The sequence below is a fragment of the Erythrolamprus reginae genome, chromosome 8, assembly GCF_031021105.1.
Source record: "Erythrolamprus reginae isolate rEryReg1 chromosome 8, rEryReg1.hap1, whole genome shotgun sequence".
In the NCBI taxonomy this organism is placed as follows: Eukaryota; Metazoa; Chordata; class Lepidosauria; order Squamata; family Dipsadidae; genus Erythrolamprus; species Erythrolamprus reginae.
Window position 1 is genome coordinate 16,129,279 of NC_091957.1, and position 25,368 is coordinate 16,154,646.

Here is a 25,368-nt window from a genome sequence, read left to right on the forward strand (position 1 = left end):
AGAGGGGGTCAGAAAAGAAAGGCAAGGAAGGGAAAGAAGAGTGGAGGAGAAGGAAGAAGGGAGGAAAAGAAGACAAAAGAGGAGGAGAGGAGAAAAAGGAGGAGGGGATGAAGAGGAAGTAGTGGAGGGGAAGAAGAGAAGGGGAAAGAGGAGGAAGAGACAAAGAGGAAAGGAAGAGGAAGACAGAGAAACGAGACAAAAAAAGAAGAGTGGAGGAGAAGGAAGAAGGGAAGAGAGGAAGGTGAAAGAGAAGAGGAAGATAGGAGAAACGAGACAAAAGAGAAGGGAAGAAATGGGAGGAAGAGAAAGAAGAAGGGAGGAGAGGAAGGTGAAGGAGGAGGAGAGGAGAAAAAGGAGGAGACGAAGAGGAAAGGAGGAGAAAGATAGGAGGGGAAAGAAGAGGAAGTGGAAGAGGAAGACATAGGAGAAACGAGGAGACAGAAGAGAAGAAAGGGGAAGAAGAGAAAGAAGAGTGGAGGAGAGGAAGATGAAAGAGGAGGAGAGGAGAAAGGAGAAGGAGAAAGAGGGAGAAGGAAAGGAGGAGGAAGATAGGAAGGGGAAGAGGAAGAAGAGGAAGACAAGAGAGGAGAAATGAGAGGGAGACAGAAGAGAAGAAAGGGGAGGAAAAGAAAGAGTGGAGAAAGAAGAAGGGAGGAGAGAAAGATGAGAGAGGAGGAGAGGAGAAAAAGGAGAAGGAGACGAAGAGGAAAGGAGAAAGTAGAAGAGGAAGACAGAGGAGAAATGAGGAGACAGAAGAGAAGAAAGAGGAAGAGAAAGAAAGAAGAGTGGAGGAGAAGGGAGGAGGAGAAAAAGAAGAGGAAAGGGAGAGGAAGAAAAAGGAAGAGGAGACGAGAAACGAGACGGAGGAGGAGGAGAAAAGGAAAGAAGAGAAAGAAGAGGGGAGGAAGACAGGAGGAGAGAGAAAAAAGGAAAGAAGGAGGAAGACGAAGGAGAGAAGTAACGAGACAAAGAGGAGAGGAAGGGGAAGGGGAAGAAGATGAAGAAGGAGGAGGACAAAGAAGAGAAACAAAAGGAGCAAAGGGAGAAGAAGAGGAGGAGGAGAAAACAGGGGAGGGGAGGGCAGAGGCTGCTCCTGGCCTGCAGCTTCGCTTCCTCCATGGGGAGGGGCAGCGGGAAGAGTGAAAAGACAGCTTGTGTCTCTGTGTGTGTGTTCGTGTGTTCGTGTGTGCGCGCACACGAGGCTTTTGCCGTCTCTGAGCGCCGCAAAGAAAGAAGGAGCAGCCGTGCGTGGCAGACTCGGACAAACCTCCCTCCGCCAGCTGCTCTGCCAGCAAGCCGCCATTCGCACCGGCATCCTGGAACAGGGGTCTGTTCCCCCACCCCCCCAGGAATAAAGGACTGGGGGGGGCGCAATGGCTGCAGGGGGCTGCCACCTTTGACTGGACCCTCCTACCGCTCTACCTGGGAAGGACTCTATATTTTTTACTTTTGCCATTCCACATCGAAAAAAGAGCCCCCGCTCCAGTGGCCGGCATGCAAGTCTCTTTCGCCTGCTCGGAGCACAACGTCAAAAGCCGGGCCGCCGAGGAGCGACTGGCGAGCCGGCAAGCGGCGGGCAGCCCCGGGGCTCGAGGCCGCTTCCGAGCCGTGGCGATGGTGGCCCAAAGCCTCGGCCACCTCTCCGGGCACAGCGTCTGCCCCGCCGACCACCAGGCAACGAAACAGACGGGCATGAAATACAGGTACAAGCAAGACTTTCCTTGAAGTTGAGTTTTGCCCCGTTGTGTGGCTTTTCGTCGTTAAGTGAATCACTCCGTCGTTAAGTGAGTTACGAGATGGTTAAGTGAATCCGGCTACCCCAATTTGAACAAGGCGGCTTAAAACGAGGTTGTGTGGACGCTGCAGCCGTCACAAACACGAGTCGGGTGCCACCGGTCTGGATTTGGATCAGGTGCCCCCCGTCATAAGTGTGAGGAATGGTCGTAAGTCACCTTTTTCCAGTGCATTGTGGCAACGTTGAACAGACTCTTATGCAAACTTGTGTCAAGGACAACCTGGGCATGCCAACTGCCCAGATTTTGCTCACACGGGGATGCCACAATGGTTGTAACTGTGAGGAAGGGTCATAAGTGTGAGGCGCGACAAGCCAGAAACTTGGAACGGTCTTTAAGTGAAGCATGAATCAACCTGCGTTGTGGTTTTTTTTCAAGATTTTGTCTCGGTGTGTTCTCCCTTGCATGCTCTCTCTGTTGTGTGTCTGTATTTGTGTCTTTGTGTACTTTTTGCGCAGGTCGGAGTTGCAAAAGATATCTGTTCCTCGCAAGCTAGCATCACAACAAACAAACCTCTTTTTTCACATGTTTTGTGTGTCTCTGTGTGTGTGTGTTTTTCAGAAACCTCGGAAAGTCTGGATTGCGGGTTTCCTGCCTCGGTTTAGGTGAGTGGACATTGCTGTGTCCAGTTGTGGGTGCGGGGGAGTTTTTGTGGGTCTTTGAAGAACACAACCTGGGCTCAAAATTCAAATTCTCCACTCCTTTAAACACAAACACACACACACACACATTTTAAATCATATTAGGTCTCCATCAGTGTTATCGATACTGTTTATTTAACCCAGGCTGAATGGCTGCAGGGGGGGTTGGACTAGATGACCTCGCGGGCCCTTCCTTCCTAATAATACATGTGAATTTAGAATTTTAGAGTTAAAATTTAAGGTTAGGAAGGAATCTCAGAGATCATGTAACCTGACCTCTCAGATTCCTTTCCTAACCTTAAATTTTATGATTCTAGCTATGAATTTAAGATTTTCCCCTACGAAGGGATGTTGGGTTGGACTAAATGACCTCTAGATGAAAATATATTCTGAAAATGCAGATTTTCTAGTGTGTAATATGACGAATTGTAATATTCTGGACTTACCATTGGATTCTCTGGAGACTAGGCTTTCCGGCCCTTGGAGAAAACTGGACAAAAACATATTTTGTATCTCCCAAAATAATAATTTATTAATAAAATAATATTTACAATACATGTACAGTATGTTTACAATGCATATTTTTTAAAATAAAAATAAACTGGACATTCAATGAAATCCTATTCTACAGCTCCCATAATGTATAAATGAAGTATATTTCTAATAGATAATATACAGTACTGTACATGCACAATATATTAAATATTTATAAATAAAAATAAATTAGACATTCACGTAAACCTGTTTTATAGTTCCTAAAATAAATGTGTCAGTAAAATATATTTATTATAGATACATAAATAAATAGATATAGATGATGGATGTGTGGGTAGGTAGGTAGGTAGATAGATAGATAGATAGATAGATAGATAGATAGATAGATAGATAGATAGATATGATAAAGGATAGATAGATGGATGGATGGATAGATGATAGATAGATAGATAGATAGATAGATAGATAGATAGATATGATAAAGGATGGATAGATAGATAGATAGATAGATAGATAGATAGATAGATAGATAGAGATGATAAAGGATGGGTAGGTAGGTAGGTAGGTAGATAGATAGATAGATAGATAGATAGATAGATAGATAGATAGATAGATAGAACGCATACACATACATAGGATATATAAAAATTTTATTTATAGATATATATCACAAAAATGTGTTTTTTAGCTCCCAACACAAATATATCAGAATAATAAAAAATTTAAATAAACCATCATCCACCCCCATATCTGTGCTATCCCCTTTGCTGCTGTTCTCCCCACTGCCAAATCCTGATCTTTTTTCCCCCCACAACCCCAAAAAACCTTTCTCTGCCCATCATAACTTTGGTCTGTCACTAAGCGAACTGCTGTCAATCAAGGATTATCCATATTCTCTCCCAAGGCAAGGGTGGTTTTTTTGCTGTGTCTTCTGCTTATTCCTTGGAATCTAATCCCACCCTCTTTCTGGAATATTAAAATAATTAAACAATTTGGTCATTTAAAAAAAACAATATTAATTTTAATTATTTCTGTCTGCTGCAGGAACATGGGTTACCTTTGGAGGACAAATAACTGATGAGGTAAAGATATTTTTTTTCAGCCTGGTTTCAATTTTAGGAATTTTTTTTCCAGGCATACAAAAACCAAAGCTTGCTTACTTGTTTGTTTGTTTGTTTGTTTGTTTGTTTGTTTGTTTGTTTGTTTATTAGATTTGTATGCCGCCCCTCTCCGTAGACTCTGGGCGGCTAACAATAGTGAAACAATATGAACAAATCTAATATTTAAGTTAATTTAAAAAACCCTTATTTAAGAAACCAATCATACACTCAGACATACCATGCATTCATTTTATAAGCCTAGGGGGAGAGGATATCTCAATTCCCCCATGCCTGACGACAGAGGTGGGTTTTAAGGAGCTTAAGAAAGGCAAGGAGGGCAGGGGCAACTCTGATCTCTGGGGGGAGTTGGTTCCAGAGGGTCGGGGCCGCCACAGAGAAGGCTCTTCCCCTGGGTCCCACCAGACGGCATGGTTTAGTCGACGGGACCCGGAGAAGGCCAACTCTGTGGGACCTAACTGGTCACTGGGATTCGTGTGGCAGAAGGCGGTCTCGGAGATAGCTGGACCAAAATAGATTTTTTTTAAAAAAAAATTCTCTTCTGACACCCTCCGTTCTCTCCTGCCAAATATCAGAACTGACAGTTTTGCAGAGTGTTGTAAAACTTGAGTGTGACATGAATTAGTGCCTGTGAACTGTACGGACAGCCTATGGCTGCAGGGGGAGTTGGACTAAGTACAGGATGTTCCAACATTTGGGTTAAAGAAAAACATTGCAACTCCAGCCCTGCAGAGCGGGACAGGCAGAGGCAAAAGAGACAAAATATGCACACTTTTAGTCCGACAACATCCAGAGGCAGGAAAAGGTTTATTTAATTGTTTATAGTTTGTTTTTGGGGGTTTTTTTGCAATGGCTTATTTAGAAATAATTGCAGATTCTTTGCAGTCTGTTTTATATTTTGCCATTTGTTTTGTTCTATTTTTATTTCTGAATATTTTTGTATGTTTTCTAATTGACTTCATTTTTTTATTGTTTATTTGTAGAGCTTATTTTTGCAAGTTCTTTGCAGATTACAGTTTGTTTTATTCTATTTTTATAGCTTAATTGTTTTAGTCTTTCGTTTTTGTATGTTTTTTGCTTTATTTTATTTTTATGGTGGTTTTTTTTACAAATGATGTTTATACCTTATTTCGTTTTTGCATATTTTTCTAGGTTATTTAATATTGTAAAAATTCTTTTTTAAAAAAATACCTTCTGTGTGTATTTCGTAGTTTATTTTTTACGGTTTATATTCTTATTTTTTAATAGCTTGTTTTATTTTGGGGTACTTTTGTATTTCACCATTGGTTTATACTTTATTTTTATAGCTTGTTTTTTAAATATGTTTTACTTTTTAATAGTTTCATTTTAAGCTTTGCGTTTTATTCTATTTTTTTTTTTACTTCGTATTTGGCTTTGGATTGTATTTAAGTTTAATGTGGGGGGACCTCTGGCCACTTCAAACCTTGCATCCCGAGTGATGGAACTAGCAATCATGGTTTTATTTTTTTTAATAGTTTTGTAGGGTTTTTCTTAGCTTTGCATTTTATTTTATTGTTTTATTTCGTATTTGGGTTTGGATTGTATTTAGGTTTAACGTGGGGGATCTCTGGCCACTTCAAACCTCGCATCCCAAGTGATGAGACCAGCAATCGTGGTTTGTTCATTTCGTGTCCCAAGATCACACCTGTGTTCTGTTTTTTGCAGGTGGCCGAGCAGCTGATGACCCTCGCTTACGACAACGGCATCAACCTTTTTGACACAGCCGAAGTCTACGCCGCAGGAAAGTAAGTCCAGCGTGCTCTTAGCTTGTGCTTCTCACAACAACCCCTCAAAGTAGGCCAGTGGGAAAAGGGGTGGAAGAGAAGCGTGGGGCACACAAAGCCCTTCTCTATTTGCATTGCTAAACGAGCAGTTGCAAAGGATTACCTGTTATGTCTAGTGCATTTTTAAAAAAATATATTATTTTTCTAATAATCACAAATGCACATTTTTTTAAAAAAAATTACTTTTTTAATAGTAACAAATACAAACATCTAGTGCTTCTCTTTCACTCTTTCCAACTGTCACACCATGTAGGGGTGATGGGAGAAACTCAGGCAGGGTCGAATGGACTCTGGGTGACTTATAAAAGTTTGTTTTTAAAAAAGAACAATATAAATTTTATGTGTTCTGTGGGGCTCTCTGGTAGACTCCTCCCAAAAATTCACAGGTACAAATTTCAGACACACACACGTTTGAAAATTCAAAACAATGTTCTTTATAATGAAAATTCACTTAAACCAAGCCCTCTTTTGGTATAGCAAAGAGCACTCGTCTCCAAACAAACTGGTAATTTATATAAGTCCCTTATCAGTTCTGTGATACTTAGCTTGCAGCTGTGAGGTAATTCACAGTCCTTCTTCTTTCACAAAGTGAAACACACTTTGCTCTGATTTAGTTTCAAAGCGGGGGAAAAGCAGCACACAAAAGGTCAAAGTCAGTAAAGCAGTCACGAAACACAACGGTCACATAATCCTCCACAATGGCCAAACCCACAGACTGCTATTTATAGCAGCCTCACTAATGACCACAGCCCCACCCAACCACAGATGGCCTCATTTTCTTTGATAATAATCTCTCAGTTGTTGCTGCCTATGCATCGCTCTCCGCATGCGTGGCTGTATCATTAACTCTTGTTCTGAATCCAAGGAGGAGCTAGAGAATTGATCTCCTTCTGAGCTGTCTGCCCCACTCTCCTCCTCCCTGTCACTCATGTCTTCTTGGTCAGAGGAGCCTCCATCAGCAGATTCCACTGGGGGCAAAACAGGCCTGCAGCATGTGGATGTCTCCCCCACATCCACAGTCCTTGGGGCAGGAGCTGGGCCAGAGCTAACCACAACATTGTGGAGGGGGGTTTTTTTTGCCCATCCAGGTCTTTTTGCAATCAATAATCCTGCGGGCTCTCTGTTTGTTTGTTTGTTTATTTATCTTATTTATTTATTGTACACTGCTCAAAAAAATAAAGGGAACACTTAAGCAACAGAGTAAATCAAACTTCTGTGAAATCCAACTGTCCACTTAGGAAGCAACACTGATTGACAATCAATTCCACCTGCTGTTGTGTACATTCAACTCTTCCTGGATTAAGAAGAGGAGACTACTTTGGGGTGCTCCTGATGCAAATATTATAGATCTTAAATCCATAATATTTTAATATCCTCCGGTCCTCTCTTTTTTCTTTTCCTTTTTTAAAAGGATTGTGAGCCCCCCAAAAATACAGCCTGCTTTTTCTGAGAATTTCCCCGCAGTGCCTTTTGTGAGTTTCTGTGTCATGTTGTGTGTTTATTTTTCTCTCTCTTAATTTCGCAGAGCTGAAGTCGTGCTAGGCAACATTATCAAAAAGAAAGGATGGAGGTAACCGCTTTCTCCTGCAACCGAATTCCACTTTTATCGGCAGCAACGTTTTCGTGGTCTTTTGAGACCTCATAGGGACTAGAACCCTTGATAAAAGATACAAAATCCAGTTCCTGCTTGGAGTTTTAGATTAACTTTGCGCAATGGGCTGACTTCAATTCCTAGAATTCCCCAGCCGGCAGGCATTCTAGGAGTTATTATTATTATTGTTATTGTTGTTGTTATTATTATTATTATTATTATTATTATTATTATTTATTGGATTTGTATGCCGCCCCTCTCCATAGACTCGGGGCAGCTAACAACAGTAATAAAAAACATCATGCAAATCCAATACTAAAAACAACTAAAATACTCTTATTATAAAACTAAACATCCATATAACAAACATGCCATGCATAAATTATAAAGGCTTAGGGGGAAAGAATGTCTCAATTCCCCCATGCCTCACAACAGAGGTGGGTTTTAAGGAGCTTACGAAAGGCAAGGAGGGTGGGGGCAATTCTAATCTCGGGGGAGTTGATTCCAGAGGGTCAGGGCCGCCACAGAGAAGGCTTTTCCCCTGGGCCCCGCCAAGCGACATTGTTTTGTTGGCGGGACCCGGAGAAGGCCCACTCTGTGGGACCTAACCGGTCGCTGGGATTCGTGCGGCAGAAGGCGGTCTCGTAGATACCCTGGTCCGGTGCCATGAAGTCCGCTCAGTCTGACTGGGAACCGAAGTCAGTTATAGAGGGCGGAGGGAAACCAACCCTGCAGGGTAGGCCTATCTCCAATGAAAACAAAGATCAAAATTAGAAAAAAAATCAAAATTAGAGCACCGAGTGGTATTTAATTCTTGTTCCTCTCTTCTTTATTCCTTTCAGACGGTCCAGTTTAGTGATCACAACAAAAATCTTTTGGGGAGGAAAGTACGTATGTATATATATATATATGCATATATATATTATTTATGATTTTATTTCATTTATTGAAATGTCATTTTAGCTGTAGCTCACTCCGGTAGCCACTTCCTTGCTAAACAGTCCCATCATAACCAAGAGTGGAGGGGCGGGAAAAACCCTTGAAATATTTTTAGAAATTGCGTCTGATCTCGTTTGTGTCATTTTTGCAACTAGGAGAGAAGTGAGCCTCTGAGCATGCAAAGAGTTTCACATGCCTTCCTGGCCTCAACCTGTTTCTTTCCAAAATGAAAAATAAATAAATAAAATAAAATAAAAATAAGTAAAAACTGAGGAATTTGGCATTATACAGGTTATAACTCAAGTTATGACCATAATAAGTGTTATGTCGGGCTCTCTGGTAGACTCCTCCCAAAAATTCACAGGTACAAATTTCAGACACACACACGTTTGAAAATTCAAAACAATGTTCTTTAAACCAAGCCCTCTTTTGGTATAGCAAAGAGCACTCGTCTCCAAACAAACTGATAATTTGTACAAGTCCCTTATCAGTTCTGTGATACTTAGCTTGCAGCTGTGAGGCAATTCACAGTCCTCCTTCTTTCACAAAGTGAAACACACTTTGCTCTGGTTTAGTTTCAAAGCGGGGAAAAATCAGCATACAAAAGGTCAAAGTCAGTAAAGCAGTCACAAAACACAACGATCAGATAATCCTCCACAATGGCCAAACCCACAGGCTGCTATTTATAGCAGCCTCACTAATCACCACAGCCCCACCCAACCACAGGTGGCCTCATTTTCTTTGATAATAATCTTTCGGTTGTTGTTGCCTATGCATCGCTCTCCGCATGCGTGGCTGTATCATTAACTCTTGTTCTGAATCCAAGGAGGAGCTAGATAATTGATCTCCTTCTGAGCTGTCTGCCACACTCTCCTCCTCCCTGTCACTCATGTCTTCTTGGTCAGAGGAGCCATCATCATCAGATTCCACCGGGGGGCAAAACAGGCCTGCAGCATGTGGATGTCTCACCCACATCCACAGTCCTTGGGGCAGGAGCTGGGCCAGAGCTAACCACAATAAGCCAGGAGAGTTATAAGTCACGGGGTTTGCAAAACAAATGAACATCCTGATTTTAAGACCCTTTTGCAGTGGTTGCAAGTGCAAACCGATAGTTTGTGATGAGTAGAGTTCTGCTTAAAAACAGGAGGGAGTGAATTTTTCCAAATTATGACGTAGCTGTCATAAAACGCCTCCTTTCAAACAATTTTAAGTTGTGGTTGTGTGGCCCAGCACCCCAAGGACAGTCATTCGACAACGGGTGGGGGCATTGTCAGAACTTTCAGATCCAGATCATAACTCTCCTTTTTCAGGCAGGTGGTAACTTCAAACCGTCGCTAAGCAGATTGGTCGTAACTCGAAGACTCCCTGTTTAACGACTTCATCCGTGTTTTGGTTTCTTTTTATTCCTAGAGCCGAGACAGAACGAGGCCTTTCCAGGAAGCACATTATAGAAGGTAAATAAACGTTGCTTCCTTCCCTTTGCCATCCCCCAAAATATACTGCTGAAAAAAATTAAGGGAACAGACAAAGAATCCATCCTAGATCTGAATGAATGAAATATTCTCATTGAATACTTTGTTCTGTACAAAGTTGAATGTGCACAACAGCAGGTGAAAATTGATTGTCAACAGTGTTGCTTCCTAAATGGACAGTTGAATTTCACAGAAGTTTGATTTACTTGGAGTTATATTGTGTTGTTTAAGCATTCCCTTTATTTTTTTTGAGCCGTGTATAATTCCTGATCCAGAATTGTGTCCGAACATGTATCATGCAATCACAGCAGCCGTCGTAAGTGTGAAAACCAGCCATTTCCCCTTTAAAAAAAAACCCCGACCAGTTTAATTTTGGGGTGCGTGGGGTTCATCCCCTACACGCCCTTCTCCATACGGATAGTCCTCAATTTAACGACCAGAATTGAGCCTGTAACATCTGCTTCAAAGGGAGGCAGTTGTCCCATTTTCCAACGGCACCGTTGTTAAGTGAATCCCTGCAGTTACGTTAGGGACACGGTCGTTAAGCGAATCTGATTTCCCCGTTGACTTTGTCCCTCCGAAGGTCGCAGCGGGGGATGGCGTAACCCCGGGGACACTGACCAGTCATAAGTACGAGGTTGCGGCCAAATTTAGATCGTAAGTATGAAAAGACGGTCGTCAGTTGTTTTTTTCTGATGGCTGTGGTCACGTCGAACTGAAAGGTTGTATGTTGAGGACAACAACTGCTGTCAGGAAGGTCGTAGAATGAGGCCAAAACTCATTTCAAAACTGTCTTGCTTAGCAACAGACTCCACAATGATCGTAAGTCGAAGACGACACGTATTTCCTCATCAGACAAAGAACTGTTCATCTACTGTGTTGCGTTGTTTTATTTTTAATAATTACATTGCATTTGGGTCTTAGTGCAGAGCAGAGTGAGATTTCTTCTCCCCCTCCTCAGGTTTAAAAGGGTCCCTAGAACGCCTGCAACTGAATTATGTCGACGTGGTATTTGCCAATCGACCGGATCCCAACACACCCATGGAAGGTAACTTATAATTGGTCTCTTTGCTCGAATTTCTAAAGGACGAGAAGCATTTCAATTATCCCACCTCACCTTGCTGAAGCCCTTAAAAAATTGATATACAGCATCCCGATTCTTGCCTTTTACAAGGTTCATTGGCTTACTTCTCAGCCTTAGGGTAGTCTTTGACTTGACCACGATTCATTTAGCGACCATTTGAGCACTGACTTAAAAAGGATTTATAACCGGTCCTTGCACCTAGCAACCACAATCACAGCTGCCCACGATCACGGGATTGTGGTTAGGCGCTCGGCAGTTGTCATGTATTTAGGACTGACGCCAGCGTTGGCAGGTCACAAAGCATTGGGGAAACCAGTGGGAAGTCGAAAGTCATTGTTATTTATTTTTTTGAGTGAAGATTGAATTTATTTGCTGCCCTTCCCATCGCGGGGCGACCCGTGTGGTGTCTTGCTTGACAGCCACAGCAGAGGAGGAATGTAAAATTGGGTATCATCTCACGATGCCTCGCCTAACAACTGCCTAGGGTTCAAAAATCATGCTAATTTGTGCTACTGTGTAATGTGAACTGAGCACCCCTATGTGGCTTTGGGTCATATCTGGGCATGCCCAACCATATAGCCTTAGACCTACACAACGAGTTTGTTTGTTTGTTTGTTTGTTTGTTTGTTTGTTTATTTATTAGATTTGTATGCCGCCCCTCTCCATAGACCCGGGGTGGCTAACAACAATATTAAAACATCATATAACAAATCTAATATTTAAAATAACTGAAAATCCTTATTAAATACCAAACATACACACAAACATACCATGCATAAATTTTATAAGCCTAGGGGGAGAGGATATCTCAATTCCTCCATGCCTGACGACAGAGGTGAGTTTTAAGGAGCTTACGAAAGGCTAGGAGGGTGGGGGCAATTCTGATCTCTGGGGGGGAGCTGGTTCCAGAGGGTCGGGGCCGCCACAGAGAAGGCTCTTCCCCTGGTTCCCGCCAAACGTCATTGTTTAGTCAACGGGACCGGGAGAAGGCCAACTCTGTGGGACCTAACTGGTCGCTGGGATTCGTGCGGCAGAAGGCGGTCCCGGAGATATTCTGGTCCGATGCCATGAATACTACAGGGCTGCTGCCGGTTTAAGGGGTTGTGTGAATCCGTCCCTTGAGTGCCACGAGCGGTGTTGTCCTCCTTGGAGAAGGATACTCTTGGAGAAAATTGGGGAAATCGTTGGACACTTAAGCAGACTCGTTCCAACGTCTCGGACGAGATCCCTCCGTCACTTCCCCAAATGACAGGGCCCGAATTAGGGGAGGGGGGCTGCTTCTACCCCACTCCCTGGATGCAAAGCAGGGTGACAGCTCTTAAACTCTTTGCCTCTCTCAAATCTGTTTTCTTATCACCAGGGGTCCCATTTAGTTCCAAGTCGCGAACATTCATCATAGAAGGTACCCCTCCTTGATTAACTGCATCCGAGCGGCATTTTATGGGACAGAAACCCTAGCTTTCCCTTCCTCCCTCCCTTTTATTTTTCTTTTTTTAAATTCTCCCCCCCTTTTTCGCTTTGGAGACTTTTTGTTCTGATTGGCAGAAGCTCCCTTGCTTCGGAGGACGAGGTTCGCCATAAAATGCCAAAGGACGCAAAGAATGAAAAAGGATGATCAAAAATATAATAATAATAACAATAACCTTCCGGTCCCCTTAGTTAACATCTTGCAAGTAACATTATTGAAAGTGCAAAATGTGAGTTGGTTGGGAGGCTCCTTCCTTTTCCTCGTCTTTTCCTCGTGGTCTCGTCTCACTTCCTTATCGACCACGACACGTGACGACTTTTCACGGCTTAAATGTCATGTCTCGTACAAGGTCTCCTCTCTGATTGTAGCCTAGCCAGTTTCTCCAGAAAGTGCAGGATTATTTGCCCTCTGTCATAAATCCAGGTGACTTCCTGTAGATTCTGCACTGAGCAAGGAGTTGGATTTCTTGATTCCAACTCCTACCTCCTGCGGTTTGACGCGAAGCCAGCCGCTGCGTTCTGTTGAATTGGCCCGTTGCTGCGCCTGAAGTGGGACTTACTATATCCCATATGGTCCTGTTGGAAGGATCCTGACCAGAACAGGGACTCTCCCCAAAAAGTAGGAGAACGTTTCTCCAACCCTTCTTGGTCACCCCAAACCCGGAGCACCTGTTCCTTAGATTTATTTTAGATTAGATTTATTGGATTTATATGCCGCCCCTCTCCGCAAACTCGGGGCGGCTCACAACAATGGTAAAAACAATACATAATAACAAATCCAAAACCCACCAATCCAATTACAATTTTAAGCTAAAAAATTCATTTAAAAACCCCAGAATATTAAAAAACAAGCACACAATCAATCTAACACCAAAACAACATGGGCAAGGGGGAGATGTCTCAGTTCCCCCATGCCTGACGGCAGAGGTGGGTTTTAAGGAGTTTGCAAAAGGCAAGGAGGGTGGGGGCAATCCTAATCTCAGGGGGGAGCTGGTTCCAGAGGGTCGGAGCCGCCACAGAGAAGGCTCTTTCCCTGGGTCCCGCCAGATGACATTGTTTAGTCCACGGGATCCGGAGAAGGCCAACTCTGGGGGACCGAACCGGTCGCTGGGATTCGTACGGCAGAAGGCGGTCCCAAAGGTATTCTGGTCCGGTGCCATGAAGGGCTTTATAGGTCATAACCAACACTTTGAATTGTGACCGGAAACTGATCGGCAACCAATGCAGACTGCGGAGTGTTGGAGTAATATGGGCATACTTAGAGAAGCCCATAATTGCTCTCGCAGCTGCATTCTGCACGATCTGAAGTTTCCGAACACTTTTCAAAGGTAGCCCCACGTAGAGAGCGTTACAGTAGTCGAGCCTCGAGGTGATGAGGGCATGAGTGACTGTGAGCAATGACTCCCGGTCCAAATAGGGCCACAACTGGCGCACCAGGCGAACCTGGGCAAACGCCCCCCTCGCCACAGCTGAAAGGTGTTTCTCTAATGTGAGCTGTGGATCGAGGAGGACGCCCAAGTTGCGGACCCTCTCTGAGGGGGTCAATAATTCCCCCCCCCAGGGTAATGGATGGACAGATAGAATTGTCCTTGGGAGGCAAGACCCACAGCCACTCCCTCTTAGATACCAAGTTGAGAACATTCATCATTTCCATGTTCCAGGTGAGGATCCTGCCAATCTAAGAGGCATTTATTGGCAGTTCTGTGTTAGCAAAAACTTCAGAAGAGAAGGATATAGGGTAGTGATTTCTGACAGTCTCAAAACGGGTGAACAGTGCGGTCAGGCGATAGAAAAAGCGAGTAGGATGCTTGGCTGCATAGCTAGAGGTATCACAAGCAGGAAGAGGGAGTTTGTCATCCCGCTGTATAGAGCGCTGGTGAGACCCCATTTGGAATAATACTGTGTCCAGTTCTGGAGACCTCGCCTATGAAAAGATATGAATCAAATTAAACGGGTCCAAAGACAGGCTACAAAAGTGGTGGAAAAGTCTTAAGTATCAAACTTATCAGGAAAGACTTCATGAACTCAATCTGTATAGTCTGGAGCAGTGTTTCCCAACCTTGGCATCTTGAAGAGATCTGGACTTCAACTCCCAGAATTCCCCAGCCAGCATTCACTGGCTGGGGAATTCTGGGAGTTGAAGTCCAAATATCTTCAAGTTGCCAAGGTTGGGAAACACTGGTCTGGAGGACGGAAGGGAAATGGGGGGAAAACGATCGAAACATTTAAATATGTTCAATGGTTAAATAAGGTTCAGGAGGGAAGTGTTTTTAATAGGACAGTGAACTCAAGAACAAGGGGGCACAATGTGAGGTTAGTTGGGGGAAAGATTAGAAGTAATGTGAGAAAATATTATTTGACTATAAGAGTAGTAGAGGCTTGGAACAAATTTCCAGTTGACGTGGTTGGTAAATCCACAGGAACTGAACTTAAAAATGCCTGGGATAAACATAGATCCATCCTAAGATAAAATACAGGGAATAGCATAAGGGCAGACTAGATGGACCAGGAGGTCTTTTTCTGCTGTCAATCTTCTAGGTTTCTCTGTTGAGAATGGGTCCGCCATGTATCTGAATCCCCTTTAAGAGCGTTAAGGTTGATGGCCATAACTCAGAACGTTTTGGAGTCTCTTGTCATTAGTTGTCCTTTTTGCAACAAGCACATTATGACACACACACCCCTCATTTTGTTACGTTCTTATCCTCCCAACATCTTCACCTGTCGGGTCTGAAAAAAGACACCTCCTGAGTCTTTCAGATTGGGCGGCGTAGAAGTCGAATAAAACCTAAATAAGGTTTAGGAGGGAAGTGTTTTTAATAGGAAAGTGAACACAAGAACAAGGGGACACAATCTGAAGTTAGTTGGGGGAAAGATCAAAAGCAACGTGAGGAAATATTATTTCACTGAAAGAGTAGTAGATCCTTGGAACAAACTTCCAGCAGACGTAGTAGGTAAATCCACAGTAACTGAATTTAAACATGCCTGGGATAAACATAGATCCATTGTAAGATAAAATACAGGAAATAGTATAAGGCAGACTAGATGGACCATGAGGTCTTTTTGTGCCGTCAATCTTCTATGTTTCTATGTTTCTATTAAAGAAATAAAATAAAATAAATAAATCTCGACAGAACCCACTGTTTCCCAACTTGGGATTTTCCTCGCGGGAAAGTTCTCCCATTTCTTCCGATTTTTCCCCCCCATTTGCTTGCAAGATGTCGCCCGATCTCCTATTCCCCCCTCTTCCTTTTTCCTTTCTCCTGTTTGATGTTGTGGCCTTAAATTTCGGCTTGGACGGCCTTGTTTATTTTGCCGCCCTTCGGGGATTAACCCTTTTTCTCTTCCTGTCGTCTCGTTCCCCCTTCCCCCCCCCCCCCCCAGAGACTGTACGAGCTATGACGCACGTCATCAACCAAGGCATGGCCATGTACTGGGGCACCTCACGGTGGAGTTCCATGGAGATTATGGTACGGTGCCCTCTCAATGACCACGCACCCATCGTTGAAAGGCTAACGAATCCGATCTAATTTAAGAAAAAATAAATGAGGATTTTTCTCGACGAATTTGGAGAGAACAAACGGGCTTAGTAGGTTTGGAAGTAGCAAAACGGGTCCTAGACAAAACCAGAACTTGGTTGCCGGCCCCAATGATGTTTCTTCATCTACCCGCAACATTTGAATAGAATAGAATATGGGATAGAATAGAAAAGGAGTATGAGATAGAACAGAAAATAGAATACAGTATGGGATAGGATAGAATAGAAAAGAATATGGGATAGAATATGGGATAGGATAGAAAATAAAATAGAATATGGGATAGGATAGAATAGAATACAATATGGGATAGAATATGGGATAGGATAGAATATAATAGAATATGGGATAGAATAGAAAATAAAATAGAATATGGGATAGGATAGAATAGAATATGGGATAGAATAGAATAGAATATGGGATGGAATAGAAAATAAAATAGAATATGGGATAGAATTGAAAATAAAATAGAATATGGGATAGGATAGAATAGAATAGAATATTGGATAGAATAGAAAAGGAATATGAGATAGAATAGAATAGAATATGGGATAGAATAGAAAATAAAATAGAATACGGGATAGAATAGAATAGAAAATAGAACAGAATAGAACAGAATAGAAAATAGAATATGGGAGAGATTATGAGAAAATATTATTTGACTGAAAGAGTCGTAGATGCTTGGAACAAACTTCCAGCAGACGTGGTTGGTCAATCCACAGTCACTAAATTTAAACAGGGATAAACATAGATCCACCCTAAGATAAAATACAGGAAATAGTATAAGGGCAGACTAGATGAACCAGGAGGTCTTTTTCTGCCGTCAGTCTTCTATGTTTCTATGCAAGTTACAGGGAAATATCAGGGCATTTCAAAGTGCTTTCCCCCTGCACACCTTGATTACTTCGACTTGATTCTAGCTTCTCATTCCCTTCTCCTTGGCCGCCTGCACCTTCTGAGTTGATCTCTCCCCACAGGAAGCCTATTCAGTAGCCCGGCAGTTCAACCTGATCCCTCCGATTTGTGAGCAAGCCGAATATCACATGTTCCAACGGGAGAAAGTTGAAGTTCAACTCCCGGAGCTCTTCCACAAAATAGGTGAGCCTCTCTCTCCACCACCAACCGTCGCAGGGTGATGGGCCACCACCCAAATAACCCTGTCTGGTAGCGGGGGGGGGGGGGAGCATCGGAAGGGGTCCCTGGAGGTCTTCTAGTCCAGCCCCCTACTCAAACCCCCTGCTCAAGCTAGAGGTATAACAAGCAGGAAGGGGGAGACACAAGAACAGGTTTTTTTTCCGAACGCCATCACTCTGCTAAACAAATAATTCCCTCAACACTGTCAGACTTTCTACTAAATCTGCACTTCTATTCTACTAGTTTTTCTCATCATTCCTTTCACCCATTTCCTCCCATGTTGACTGTATGACTGTAACTTGTTGCTTATATCCTAAGATTTGTATTAATATTGCTTCTTCATTGCTTATTTGACCCCTATGACAATCATTAAGTGTTGTACCACATGATTCTTGACAAATGCATATCTTATTTTATGTACGCTGAGAGCATATGCACCAAGACAAATTCCTTGTGTGTCCAATCACACTTGGCCAATAAAAATTCTATTCTATTCTATTCTATTGTGATCGCGCTGTATAGAGTGCTGGAGAGACCCCATTTGGAATAATACTGTGTCCAGTTCTGGAGACCTCAATAACAAAAAGATGGATAAAATTGAACAGGTCCAAAGACGGACTACAAAAACGGTGGAAGGTCTTAAGCATCAAACTGATCAGGAAAGACTTAATGGACTCAATCTGTAGAGTCTGGAGGACAGAAGAGAAAGGGGGGACACGAATGAAATATTTAAATATATGAAAGGGTTAAATAAGGTCCAGGAGGGAAGTGTTTTTAATAGGAAAGGGAACCCAAGAACAAGGGGGCACAATCTGAGGTTAGTTGGGGGAAAGATCAGAAGCAACGTGAGAAAATGTTATTTGATTGAACAAACTTCCAGCAGACGTGGTTGGTCAATCCACAGTAACTGAATTTAAACATGCCTGGGATAAACATAGATCCATCCTAAGATAAAATACAGGAAATAGTAGAAGGGCAGACCAGATGGACCAGGTGGTCTTTTTCTGCCATCAATCTTCTAGGTTTCTAACACACTAACAGATGTGGGCCCATTATCTATAGAAGAGGATAGATATTGAATTTTAGTTTGCGCTCTTATAAATGAAAGTTCCGGAATTGAGTTGAATTTCAAAGGTTTAGAAATGGAAGAGAGGAGGATCCTTAAAGAAAATAGTTGTTTGATGTAAGAAGGGAAGGTTATATATCAATATCTTTAGGCACGGATGCTGTTTTTCTTTTATATCGTGTACGTTTTATTTCACGTTGGAGGAAAAATTAAAAAATGAGACGGATTAGTAACTTGGCTCGGTTTCGGATTCTTTGCAATCAGGATTGATTGATTGATTGGATTTGTATGCCGCCCCTCTCCGGAGACTCAGGGCGGCTAACAACAGTAATAAAACAATGTACAATAATAATCCAATAAATACTAAAAATGATTAAAAAACCCATTAATATAAAAAACCAAACATACATACAGACATACCCATACATGAAATTGTAAAGGCCTAGGGGGAAAGCATATCTCAACTCCCCCATGCCTGGCGGCAGAGGTGGGTTTTAAGTAGCTTACGAAAGGCAAGGAGGGTGGGGGCAATTCTAATCTCTAGGGGGAGTTGGTTCCAGAGGGCCGGGGCCACCACAGAGAAGGCTCTTCCCCTGGGCCCCGCCAAGCGGCATTGTTTAGGTGACGGGACCCCGGAGAAGACCCACTCTGTGGGACCTAACCGGATTTGCCGTTAACTCTGCCGCGCGGTCTCAACTCCCCCCCCTTCCCTTCCCAGGTGTTGGAGCCATGACGTGGTCGCCGTTGGCGTGCGGAATCGTCTCGGGGAAGTACGATGGCGGGATCCCCCCTTACTCGCGAGCATCGCTCAAAGTAAGCGCCCCCCCTGCTTCCCCCTCCTTCTCCCGCCTAACTCCCGGGACAGTCGTGTCAATCCTGGTCTTCTTCCCACCCACCCCCCAACCCCGTCCAGGGTTACCAGTGGCTCAAGGACAAGATTTTAAGCGAGGAAGGGAGACGGCAGCAGGCCAAGCTGAAGGAGCTGCAAGCGATCGCCGAGCGGCTGGGCTGCACCCTCCCACAGCTTGCTATCGGTGAGTGGGAAATGGGGCGTTTGGGTCCACGAAGTCCAACTGGCAGGGGGTTCCGCAGGCTTAGAGCAATTGGGTTGAATGTGTACGATTGTGTAGATGGGGATTTTACAATACTGGTTGTTCTGTCGGGCTCTCTGGTAGAATCCTCCCAAAAATTCACAGGTACAAATTTCAGACACACACACACGTTTGAAAATTCAAAGCAATGTTCTTTATAATGAAAATTCACTTAAACCAAGCCCTCTTTTGGTATAGCCAAGAGCACTCGTCTCCAAACAAACTGGTAATTTGTACAAGTCCCTTATCAGTTCTGAGATACTTATCTTGCAGCTGTGAGGCAATTCACAGTCCTTCTCCTTTCACAAAGTGAAACACACTTTGTTCTGGTTTAGTTTCAAAGCGGGGAAAAATCAGCACACAAAGGTCGAAGTCAGTAAAGCAGTCACGAAACACAACAATCAGATAATCCTCCACAATGGCCAAACCCACAGGCTGCTATTTATAGCAGTCTCACTAATTACCACAGGTGGCCTCATTTTCTTTGATAATAATCTCTCAGTTGTTGCTGCCTATGCATCGCTCTCCGCATGCGTGGCTGTATCATTAACTCTTGTTCTGAATCCAAGGAGGAGCTAGATAATTGATCTCCTTCTGAGCTGTCTGCCGCACTCTCCTCCCTGTCACTCATGTCTTCTTGGTCAGAGGAGCCTTCATCAGCAGATTCCACCGGGGGCAAAACAGGCCTGCAGCATGTGGATGTCTCCCCCACATCCACAGTCCTTGGGGCAGGAGCAGGGGCAGAGCTAACCACAACACTGGTTATGTTTATTAATGTTTTTTAATTGATTTTTACATTTTATTATTAGATTTGTAATGTGTTGTGTTATTGTTGTGTTGTGAGCCGCTCCGAGTCTTCGGAGAGGGGCCGCATACAAATCTAATAAATAATAATAATAATCTATGCAACCCTGCAGATTACGTGTTCGTAATTGTTATTTGTTTATTATTATTTATTCATTAATTGGATTTGTATGCCGCTCCCTCCGAGGACACAATATACATAACTAAAAAATTCAATTAATATAACTAAAAACATTAACATTTATTAAACATTTAAAATCATTCATTCCCATTCACCTAGCAAGACATACTATGTTATGTTAAAAGTCCTGCTTTGTTCCTTCTGTTTAACCTTTGAGGAAGTCCTTGATTTATAACCATCCATTTAGTCACAACAGCACTAGAAAAAGTGACTTACCCCCGGCACTCGCTTAACAACCATTGCCGTATTCCCACAGTCACATGATCAAAATTCAGATGGCTGGGCTATGGACTCCTTATTTATGACAGTTGGAACGTCCCCGGGTTGTGTGATCCCCTTTTTTCGACCTGACGAGCAAAGTTAACGTGAAAGCAGATTGACTAACTCAACAACGGCTGTGATTCTCTTAACAACGGTGGCTAACAACGTCGTAAAATGGGACAGAACTCAACTATCTTGCTTAGTGACATTGGGCTCCATTGTTGCCGTAACTCAAGGACTGGACTTGTGATCCTTTCCCATTTAATTTTCCCATTTAATACATTTTTTTAAAAAATTGGGGGGGGGGGGTCAGATGTCACCCCTAAGCAAAATAAATCAGATGTTGCCGCTTGATATCCTGCTACTGTGAACGTGGGTGGCTCAGTGGTTAAGATGCTGAGCTTCTTGATTGAAAGATCGGCGGTTCAGCGGTTCGAATCCGTAGCGCTCTGTAACAAAGTGAGTTCCCACGACTTGTCCCAGCTTCTGCCAACCTAGCTGTTAGAAAATACAGTGGTACCTCCACTTACGAACTTAACTCGTTCCGTGACCGGGTTCTTAAGTAGAAACGTTTGTAAGGAGTAGCAATTTTTCCCATAGGAATCAATGTAAAAGCAAATAAGGCGTGCAATTGGGGAAACCGCAGGGGGGGTAGAGGCCCTGTTTCTTCTCAGGAGATTCCTAGAGAGGCCTCACGGAGGCTTCTTCTCGCCTTTTCCGGCCCTGTTTCCTCCCAGGAGATTCCTAGAGAGATCCCACGGAGGCTTCTACCCGCCTTTTACGGCCCTGTTTCCTCCCAGGAGATTCCTAGAGAGGCCCCACGGAGGCTTCTCCCCGCCTTTTCCGGCCCTGTTTCCTCCCAGGAGATTCCTAGAGAGGCCCCACGGAGGCTTCTCCCCGCCTTTTCCGGCCCTGTTTCCTCCCAGGAGATTCCTAGAGAGGCCCCACGGAGCCTTCTCCCCGCCTTTTCCGGACCTGTTTCCTCCCAGGAGATTCCTAGAGAGGCCCCACGGAGCCTTCTCCCTGCCTTTTCCGGCCCTGTTTCCTCCCAGGAGATTCCTAGAGAGGCCCCACGGAGCCTTCTCCCTGCCTTTTCCGGCCCTGTTTCCTCCCAGGAGATTCCTAGAGAGGCCCCACGGAGGCTTCTCCCTGCCTTTTCCGGCCCTGTTTCCTCCCAGGAGATTCCTAGAGAGGCCCCAGGGAGTCTTCTCCCCACCTTTTCCGGTTATAGTTTCGGAGGGTCAGGTTTGTAAGTGGAAAATGGTTCTTGAGAAGAGGCAGAAAAATCTTGAACACCCGGTTCTTATCTAGGAAAGTTCGTAAGTAGAGGCGTTCGTAGGTAGAGGCGCCACTGTATGTAAAAATGCAAGTGGAAAAGTAGGGGCCACTTTGGTGGGAAGGTAGCAGAGTTCCGTGCACCTTTGGCGTTGAGTCATGCCACCCACTTGACCCCGGAGACGCCTTTGGACAGCGCTGGCTCTTCAGCGTTGAAATGGAGATGAGCACTGCCCCCTAGAGTCGGGAACGTGTATCACGCATGGGTGAGGGGAACCCTGCTGCTCTTCTCTTAATGGTTGTGCGTTTTTCACCAGCGTGGTGTTTACGGAACGAGAGTGTCAGCTCCGTCTTACTAGGAGCTTCCAACGCCGATCAGTTGATGGAGAATATTGGAGCAATACAGGTGAGAAGACGGTGGGGAGGGTCCTTTAAGGCAGGGAGGGGGTTGGAAATTATAAGCAGCAATTTCCAGATATTGACACCAAAAGGCCCACTGTGTGTTTCTTGAGAGTTTTTCCCCCAAACTAAAGTATTGGTAGGTGATGTTTTATACATGGATGGATGGATGATAGATAGATAGAGAAGAGATAGATAGGAGAAAGAGACAGTAGGAGAGAGGAGAGAGGAGAGATAGAAAAGACAGACAGACAGATAGGTATGATATACAGAAAGAAGACGGTGATACATAGAGACAGAAGATAGAGGGATGGCTGGATGATAGATAGATAGATATAGGCAGAAAGGCAATGATATATAGATAGAGACCAACAGGCAGGCAGACAGAAAGACAGATGATTGGTAGGTAGCTAGGTGGATGGATGGATGGGCGGAGAGATAGACTTGGTGATGAATGGATGGAGGGAGAGATAGATGGAGATGAATAGATGGGGAGATAGATGGAGAGATGGATGGATGGAGAGGTAGGTGGAGAGAGATAGATGGAGGGACGGACGGGTGGGTGGTCAGATAGATGGATAGATAATAGAGAGATAGAGGGATAGATGATAGGTAGGTAGGTTGGTAGACAGACAGACAGACAGACAGATAGATAGATAGATAGATAATTGGTAGATAGGTAGGTAGATAAATAGGTAGATAATAGAGAGGGATAGATGAGAGAGAGAGAGATAATAGGTAGATATATAATAGAGGGATAGATAGATAGACAGACAGATAGATAATGACAGACAGACAGATAGATGAGAGATAGATAGACAGACAGAGATATATAGATATTAATTTAAGAATGGCTAAAATGTATGCCCATTTTACCGGTCACTATTTCCCCCCAAAAAACTCTTGATATAAATCCAATCTCTAAATCAATTTCAGGGTGGAATTTGCCCCCCCCCCCGATGGAATTGCCAAATGGGAGATTTTTAAAAAGGTGATATTGCCCAAAAAAAAAAATTGCTCTAGCAAAATCTTTAATATTTATTCTTGTCTCCCCAACAGGTTCTTCCCAAACTCTCCTCTTCGATCATCCATGAAATCGATAGCATCTTAGGCAATAAACCTTACAGCAAAAAGGACTACCGTTCTTAATGACCGGGGCAGGACGCATTTGAGGGGGGGCTCCCCCCCCCCCTCGGGACTGATCCTCACGCCCGCCTCTTTTCTCTCCTCTTCGCTTGCTTGAAAGCTTATTCCGAAGAAGCCGAGCGAGCACGGCGGTTTTGCATCCGAGAATTAAAAAAAATAAAATTAAGCACCGCGCCCTGGAGACGTTCCCGGAGAGAACTACCCACCAACATGGCCAGATATATATATTTTTTTTTGCTTTTTAATTTTTTCTCCTCTTTTCCCCACCCCTCCCTCCGTGAATGCAAGAAACAGCAATTTTTGGGGTGGAAATCAGGTGAAAAATCCGACATTTCCTCTTTGGATTTTTGCAAAATTTTCAACCAAGTTTTGATATGTTGGGATTTTTTTGGTAATTTTTTTCCCCTGTTCCAAAATAATAATAATAATAATAATAATAATAACTCGTAGGCCCAAGTGTCAGTATTTTTAAACATTAATCTGGCCCTTAACTCACTCCCACCCTTCCCTCTAATAAGAGCTGGCACTATTTTTATATAATATGCAGGCATGGACTAAGCTGAGATTATTCTTAGAAACTGCTTACGGGGAACTAATGCATGCATTCCTTTCCCAAACCATCGCTCGTCCCTTAACCTGGTTTATTTATTTTATTTTTCAAGTTTGAAAAAAGAAAACAAGATTTTTAAAAATGAGAATTAAGAATTTCATGGATCGTTTCTGGACCACGCGGAGAAATACGACCCGCAGTTTATGATAAAAATTGCTCCGTCCCCCACACCCCAAAGATTTTTCGGTCTGGGTTATTTTCCCCCAGAAAATATTTCGCTTTGTTTCAAGGTGGCATTCAGTCAAGGTCGTAGAACCCCAAATCAGTGGGTTCTCTCTCTTTTTTTGGAGAATTATTTCTGTAAAAAATTATCCTTGCAAATTTGGAGAATTGCACCGCTGTTTTTGCTGGAATTTGCATTCTCCCCCTTGCAATCTTGAGAAGAAGGGGGCTCGGCATGGGTGGACCCCTCATTGTCTACCTTATGACCCTCCCCCCCCTCTTAAAAAGAGTTTCGGGGAAAGGATGCAAATCTCCTAGCGTTAGCTGTCGATGTCCTCGTTCGTGCCTTAAACGAAATGCAAGAATTTGGAAATCTGAAATTTGGGGGCAGAGTTCTATCCCGTTTTAAAAGGCCGGATTGAACGCACCTGTGTGGGTCTCTCTTTCTCCCCCCAACCCTGAAAATCCCTCCTCCTTAATTGAGCTTGACTCAAACTATATCATATCTAACCTTAAATGTAAGATTTGGGGGTGAAAACGGCTTTTAAAATATGACTTTTCTTTCCAATAAGGCTTCAGAATTGCCTTAAAAATGCGAGTTCCAGGTAGAGTTATAAATGAAGGAGCAATCTCCAAAAAGTTTAAAATTTATTTGAAATTACTAAAAATTACTAAGCTTTTGTCAGTCCCTACTGATATCATCAGAGTATTAAAATCCCCATTGAAATGTTTGCTTTTCTATAATGCTGCTCAATTTAGCCATTGGGCCCATTACACGCACAATGAATTTCTCTTGAAAGAAATAGGCTCCTTCTTTCCCATATGGTGGACATGCTCAAAAGTAAAAAAACAAAATCTGGGAAAAAAATTCATAAGCGGCTGTTGGAGATAACCAAAACAGATATAGAATTTACTCTGGAATGCATGCTCCTAGGGAAAAAATGAAAAAATACCCCTCCAAAATACAATATTTAATTATCCACATAATTACAGCAGCACAGATATCCTATGCACAATTCTGGAAAAACCATCCCCGCCAGAAAATAACACTATAGAAAAAATGGATAGATGTGCAGAAATGGATAGAATGACCATGGGGATTAAGGGAATTAATAATTCAGAGTACAGTGATCCCCCGAGTTTCGCGATCTCGATCATTGCTAATCGCTATATCGCGATTTTTCCACCCGATGACGTCACTCCCTTCCTTTCTCATCTTTCTTTCTCTCTCTCTTTATCTTGCTTCTTCCTCTCACACTCTCTTCCTCCCTCTCTCATCTCTTTCTTTCCTTCTCTCTTTC

The 25,368-nt window shown here is 43.3% G+C and overlaps 1 protein-coding gene across 4 annotated transcripts in view; it reads left to right on the forward strand.

Moving 5' to 3' along the window:
* The window catches only part of KCNAB2 (potassium voltage-gated channel subfamily A regulatory beta subunit 2), a 55,185-nt gene extending 30,263 nt beyond the window's left edge, over nucleotides 1-24,922 (forward strand). For all 4 annotated transcript variants that reach the window (XM_070759022.1, XM_070759023.1, XM_070759024.1 and 1 more), the window contains 13 exons: nucleotides 2,355-2,398; nucleotides 3,974-4,011; nucleotides 5,734-5,813; nucleotides 7,378-7,422; nucleotides 8,286-8,330; nucleotides 9,793-9,836; nucleotides 10,816-10,902; nucleotides 15,787-15,872; nucleotides 16,916-17,036; nucleotides 18,857-18,951; nucleotides 19,052-19,172; nucleotides 22,068-22,156; nucleotides 23,209-24,922. In XM_070759022.1, the coding sequence (XP_070615123.1) occupies nucleotides 2,355-2,398; nucleotides 3,974-4,011; nucleotides 5,734-5,813; nucleotides 7,378-7,422; nucleotides 8,286-8,330; nucleotides 9,793-9,836; nucleotides 10,816-10,902; nucleotides 15,787-15,872; nucleotides 16,916-17,036; nucleotides 18,857-18,951; nucleotides 19,052-19,172; nucleotides 22,068-22,156; nucleotides 23,209-23,298 (985 nt within the window). In that variant the 3' untranslated portion in view covers nucleotides 23,299-24,922. The remainder of the gene's footprint in view (nucleotides 1-2,354; nucleotides 2,399-3,973; nucleotides 4,012-5,733; nucleotides 5,814-7,377; nucleotides 7,423-8,285; nucleotides 8,331-9,792; nucleotides 9,837-10,815; nucleotides 10,903-15,786; nucleotides 15,873-16,915; nucleotides 17,037-18,856; nucleotides 18,952-19,051; nucleotides 19,173-22,067; nucleotides 22,157-23,208) is intronic.
* The last annotated feature ends 446 nt before the right edge of the window (nucleotides 24,923-25,368 follow it).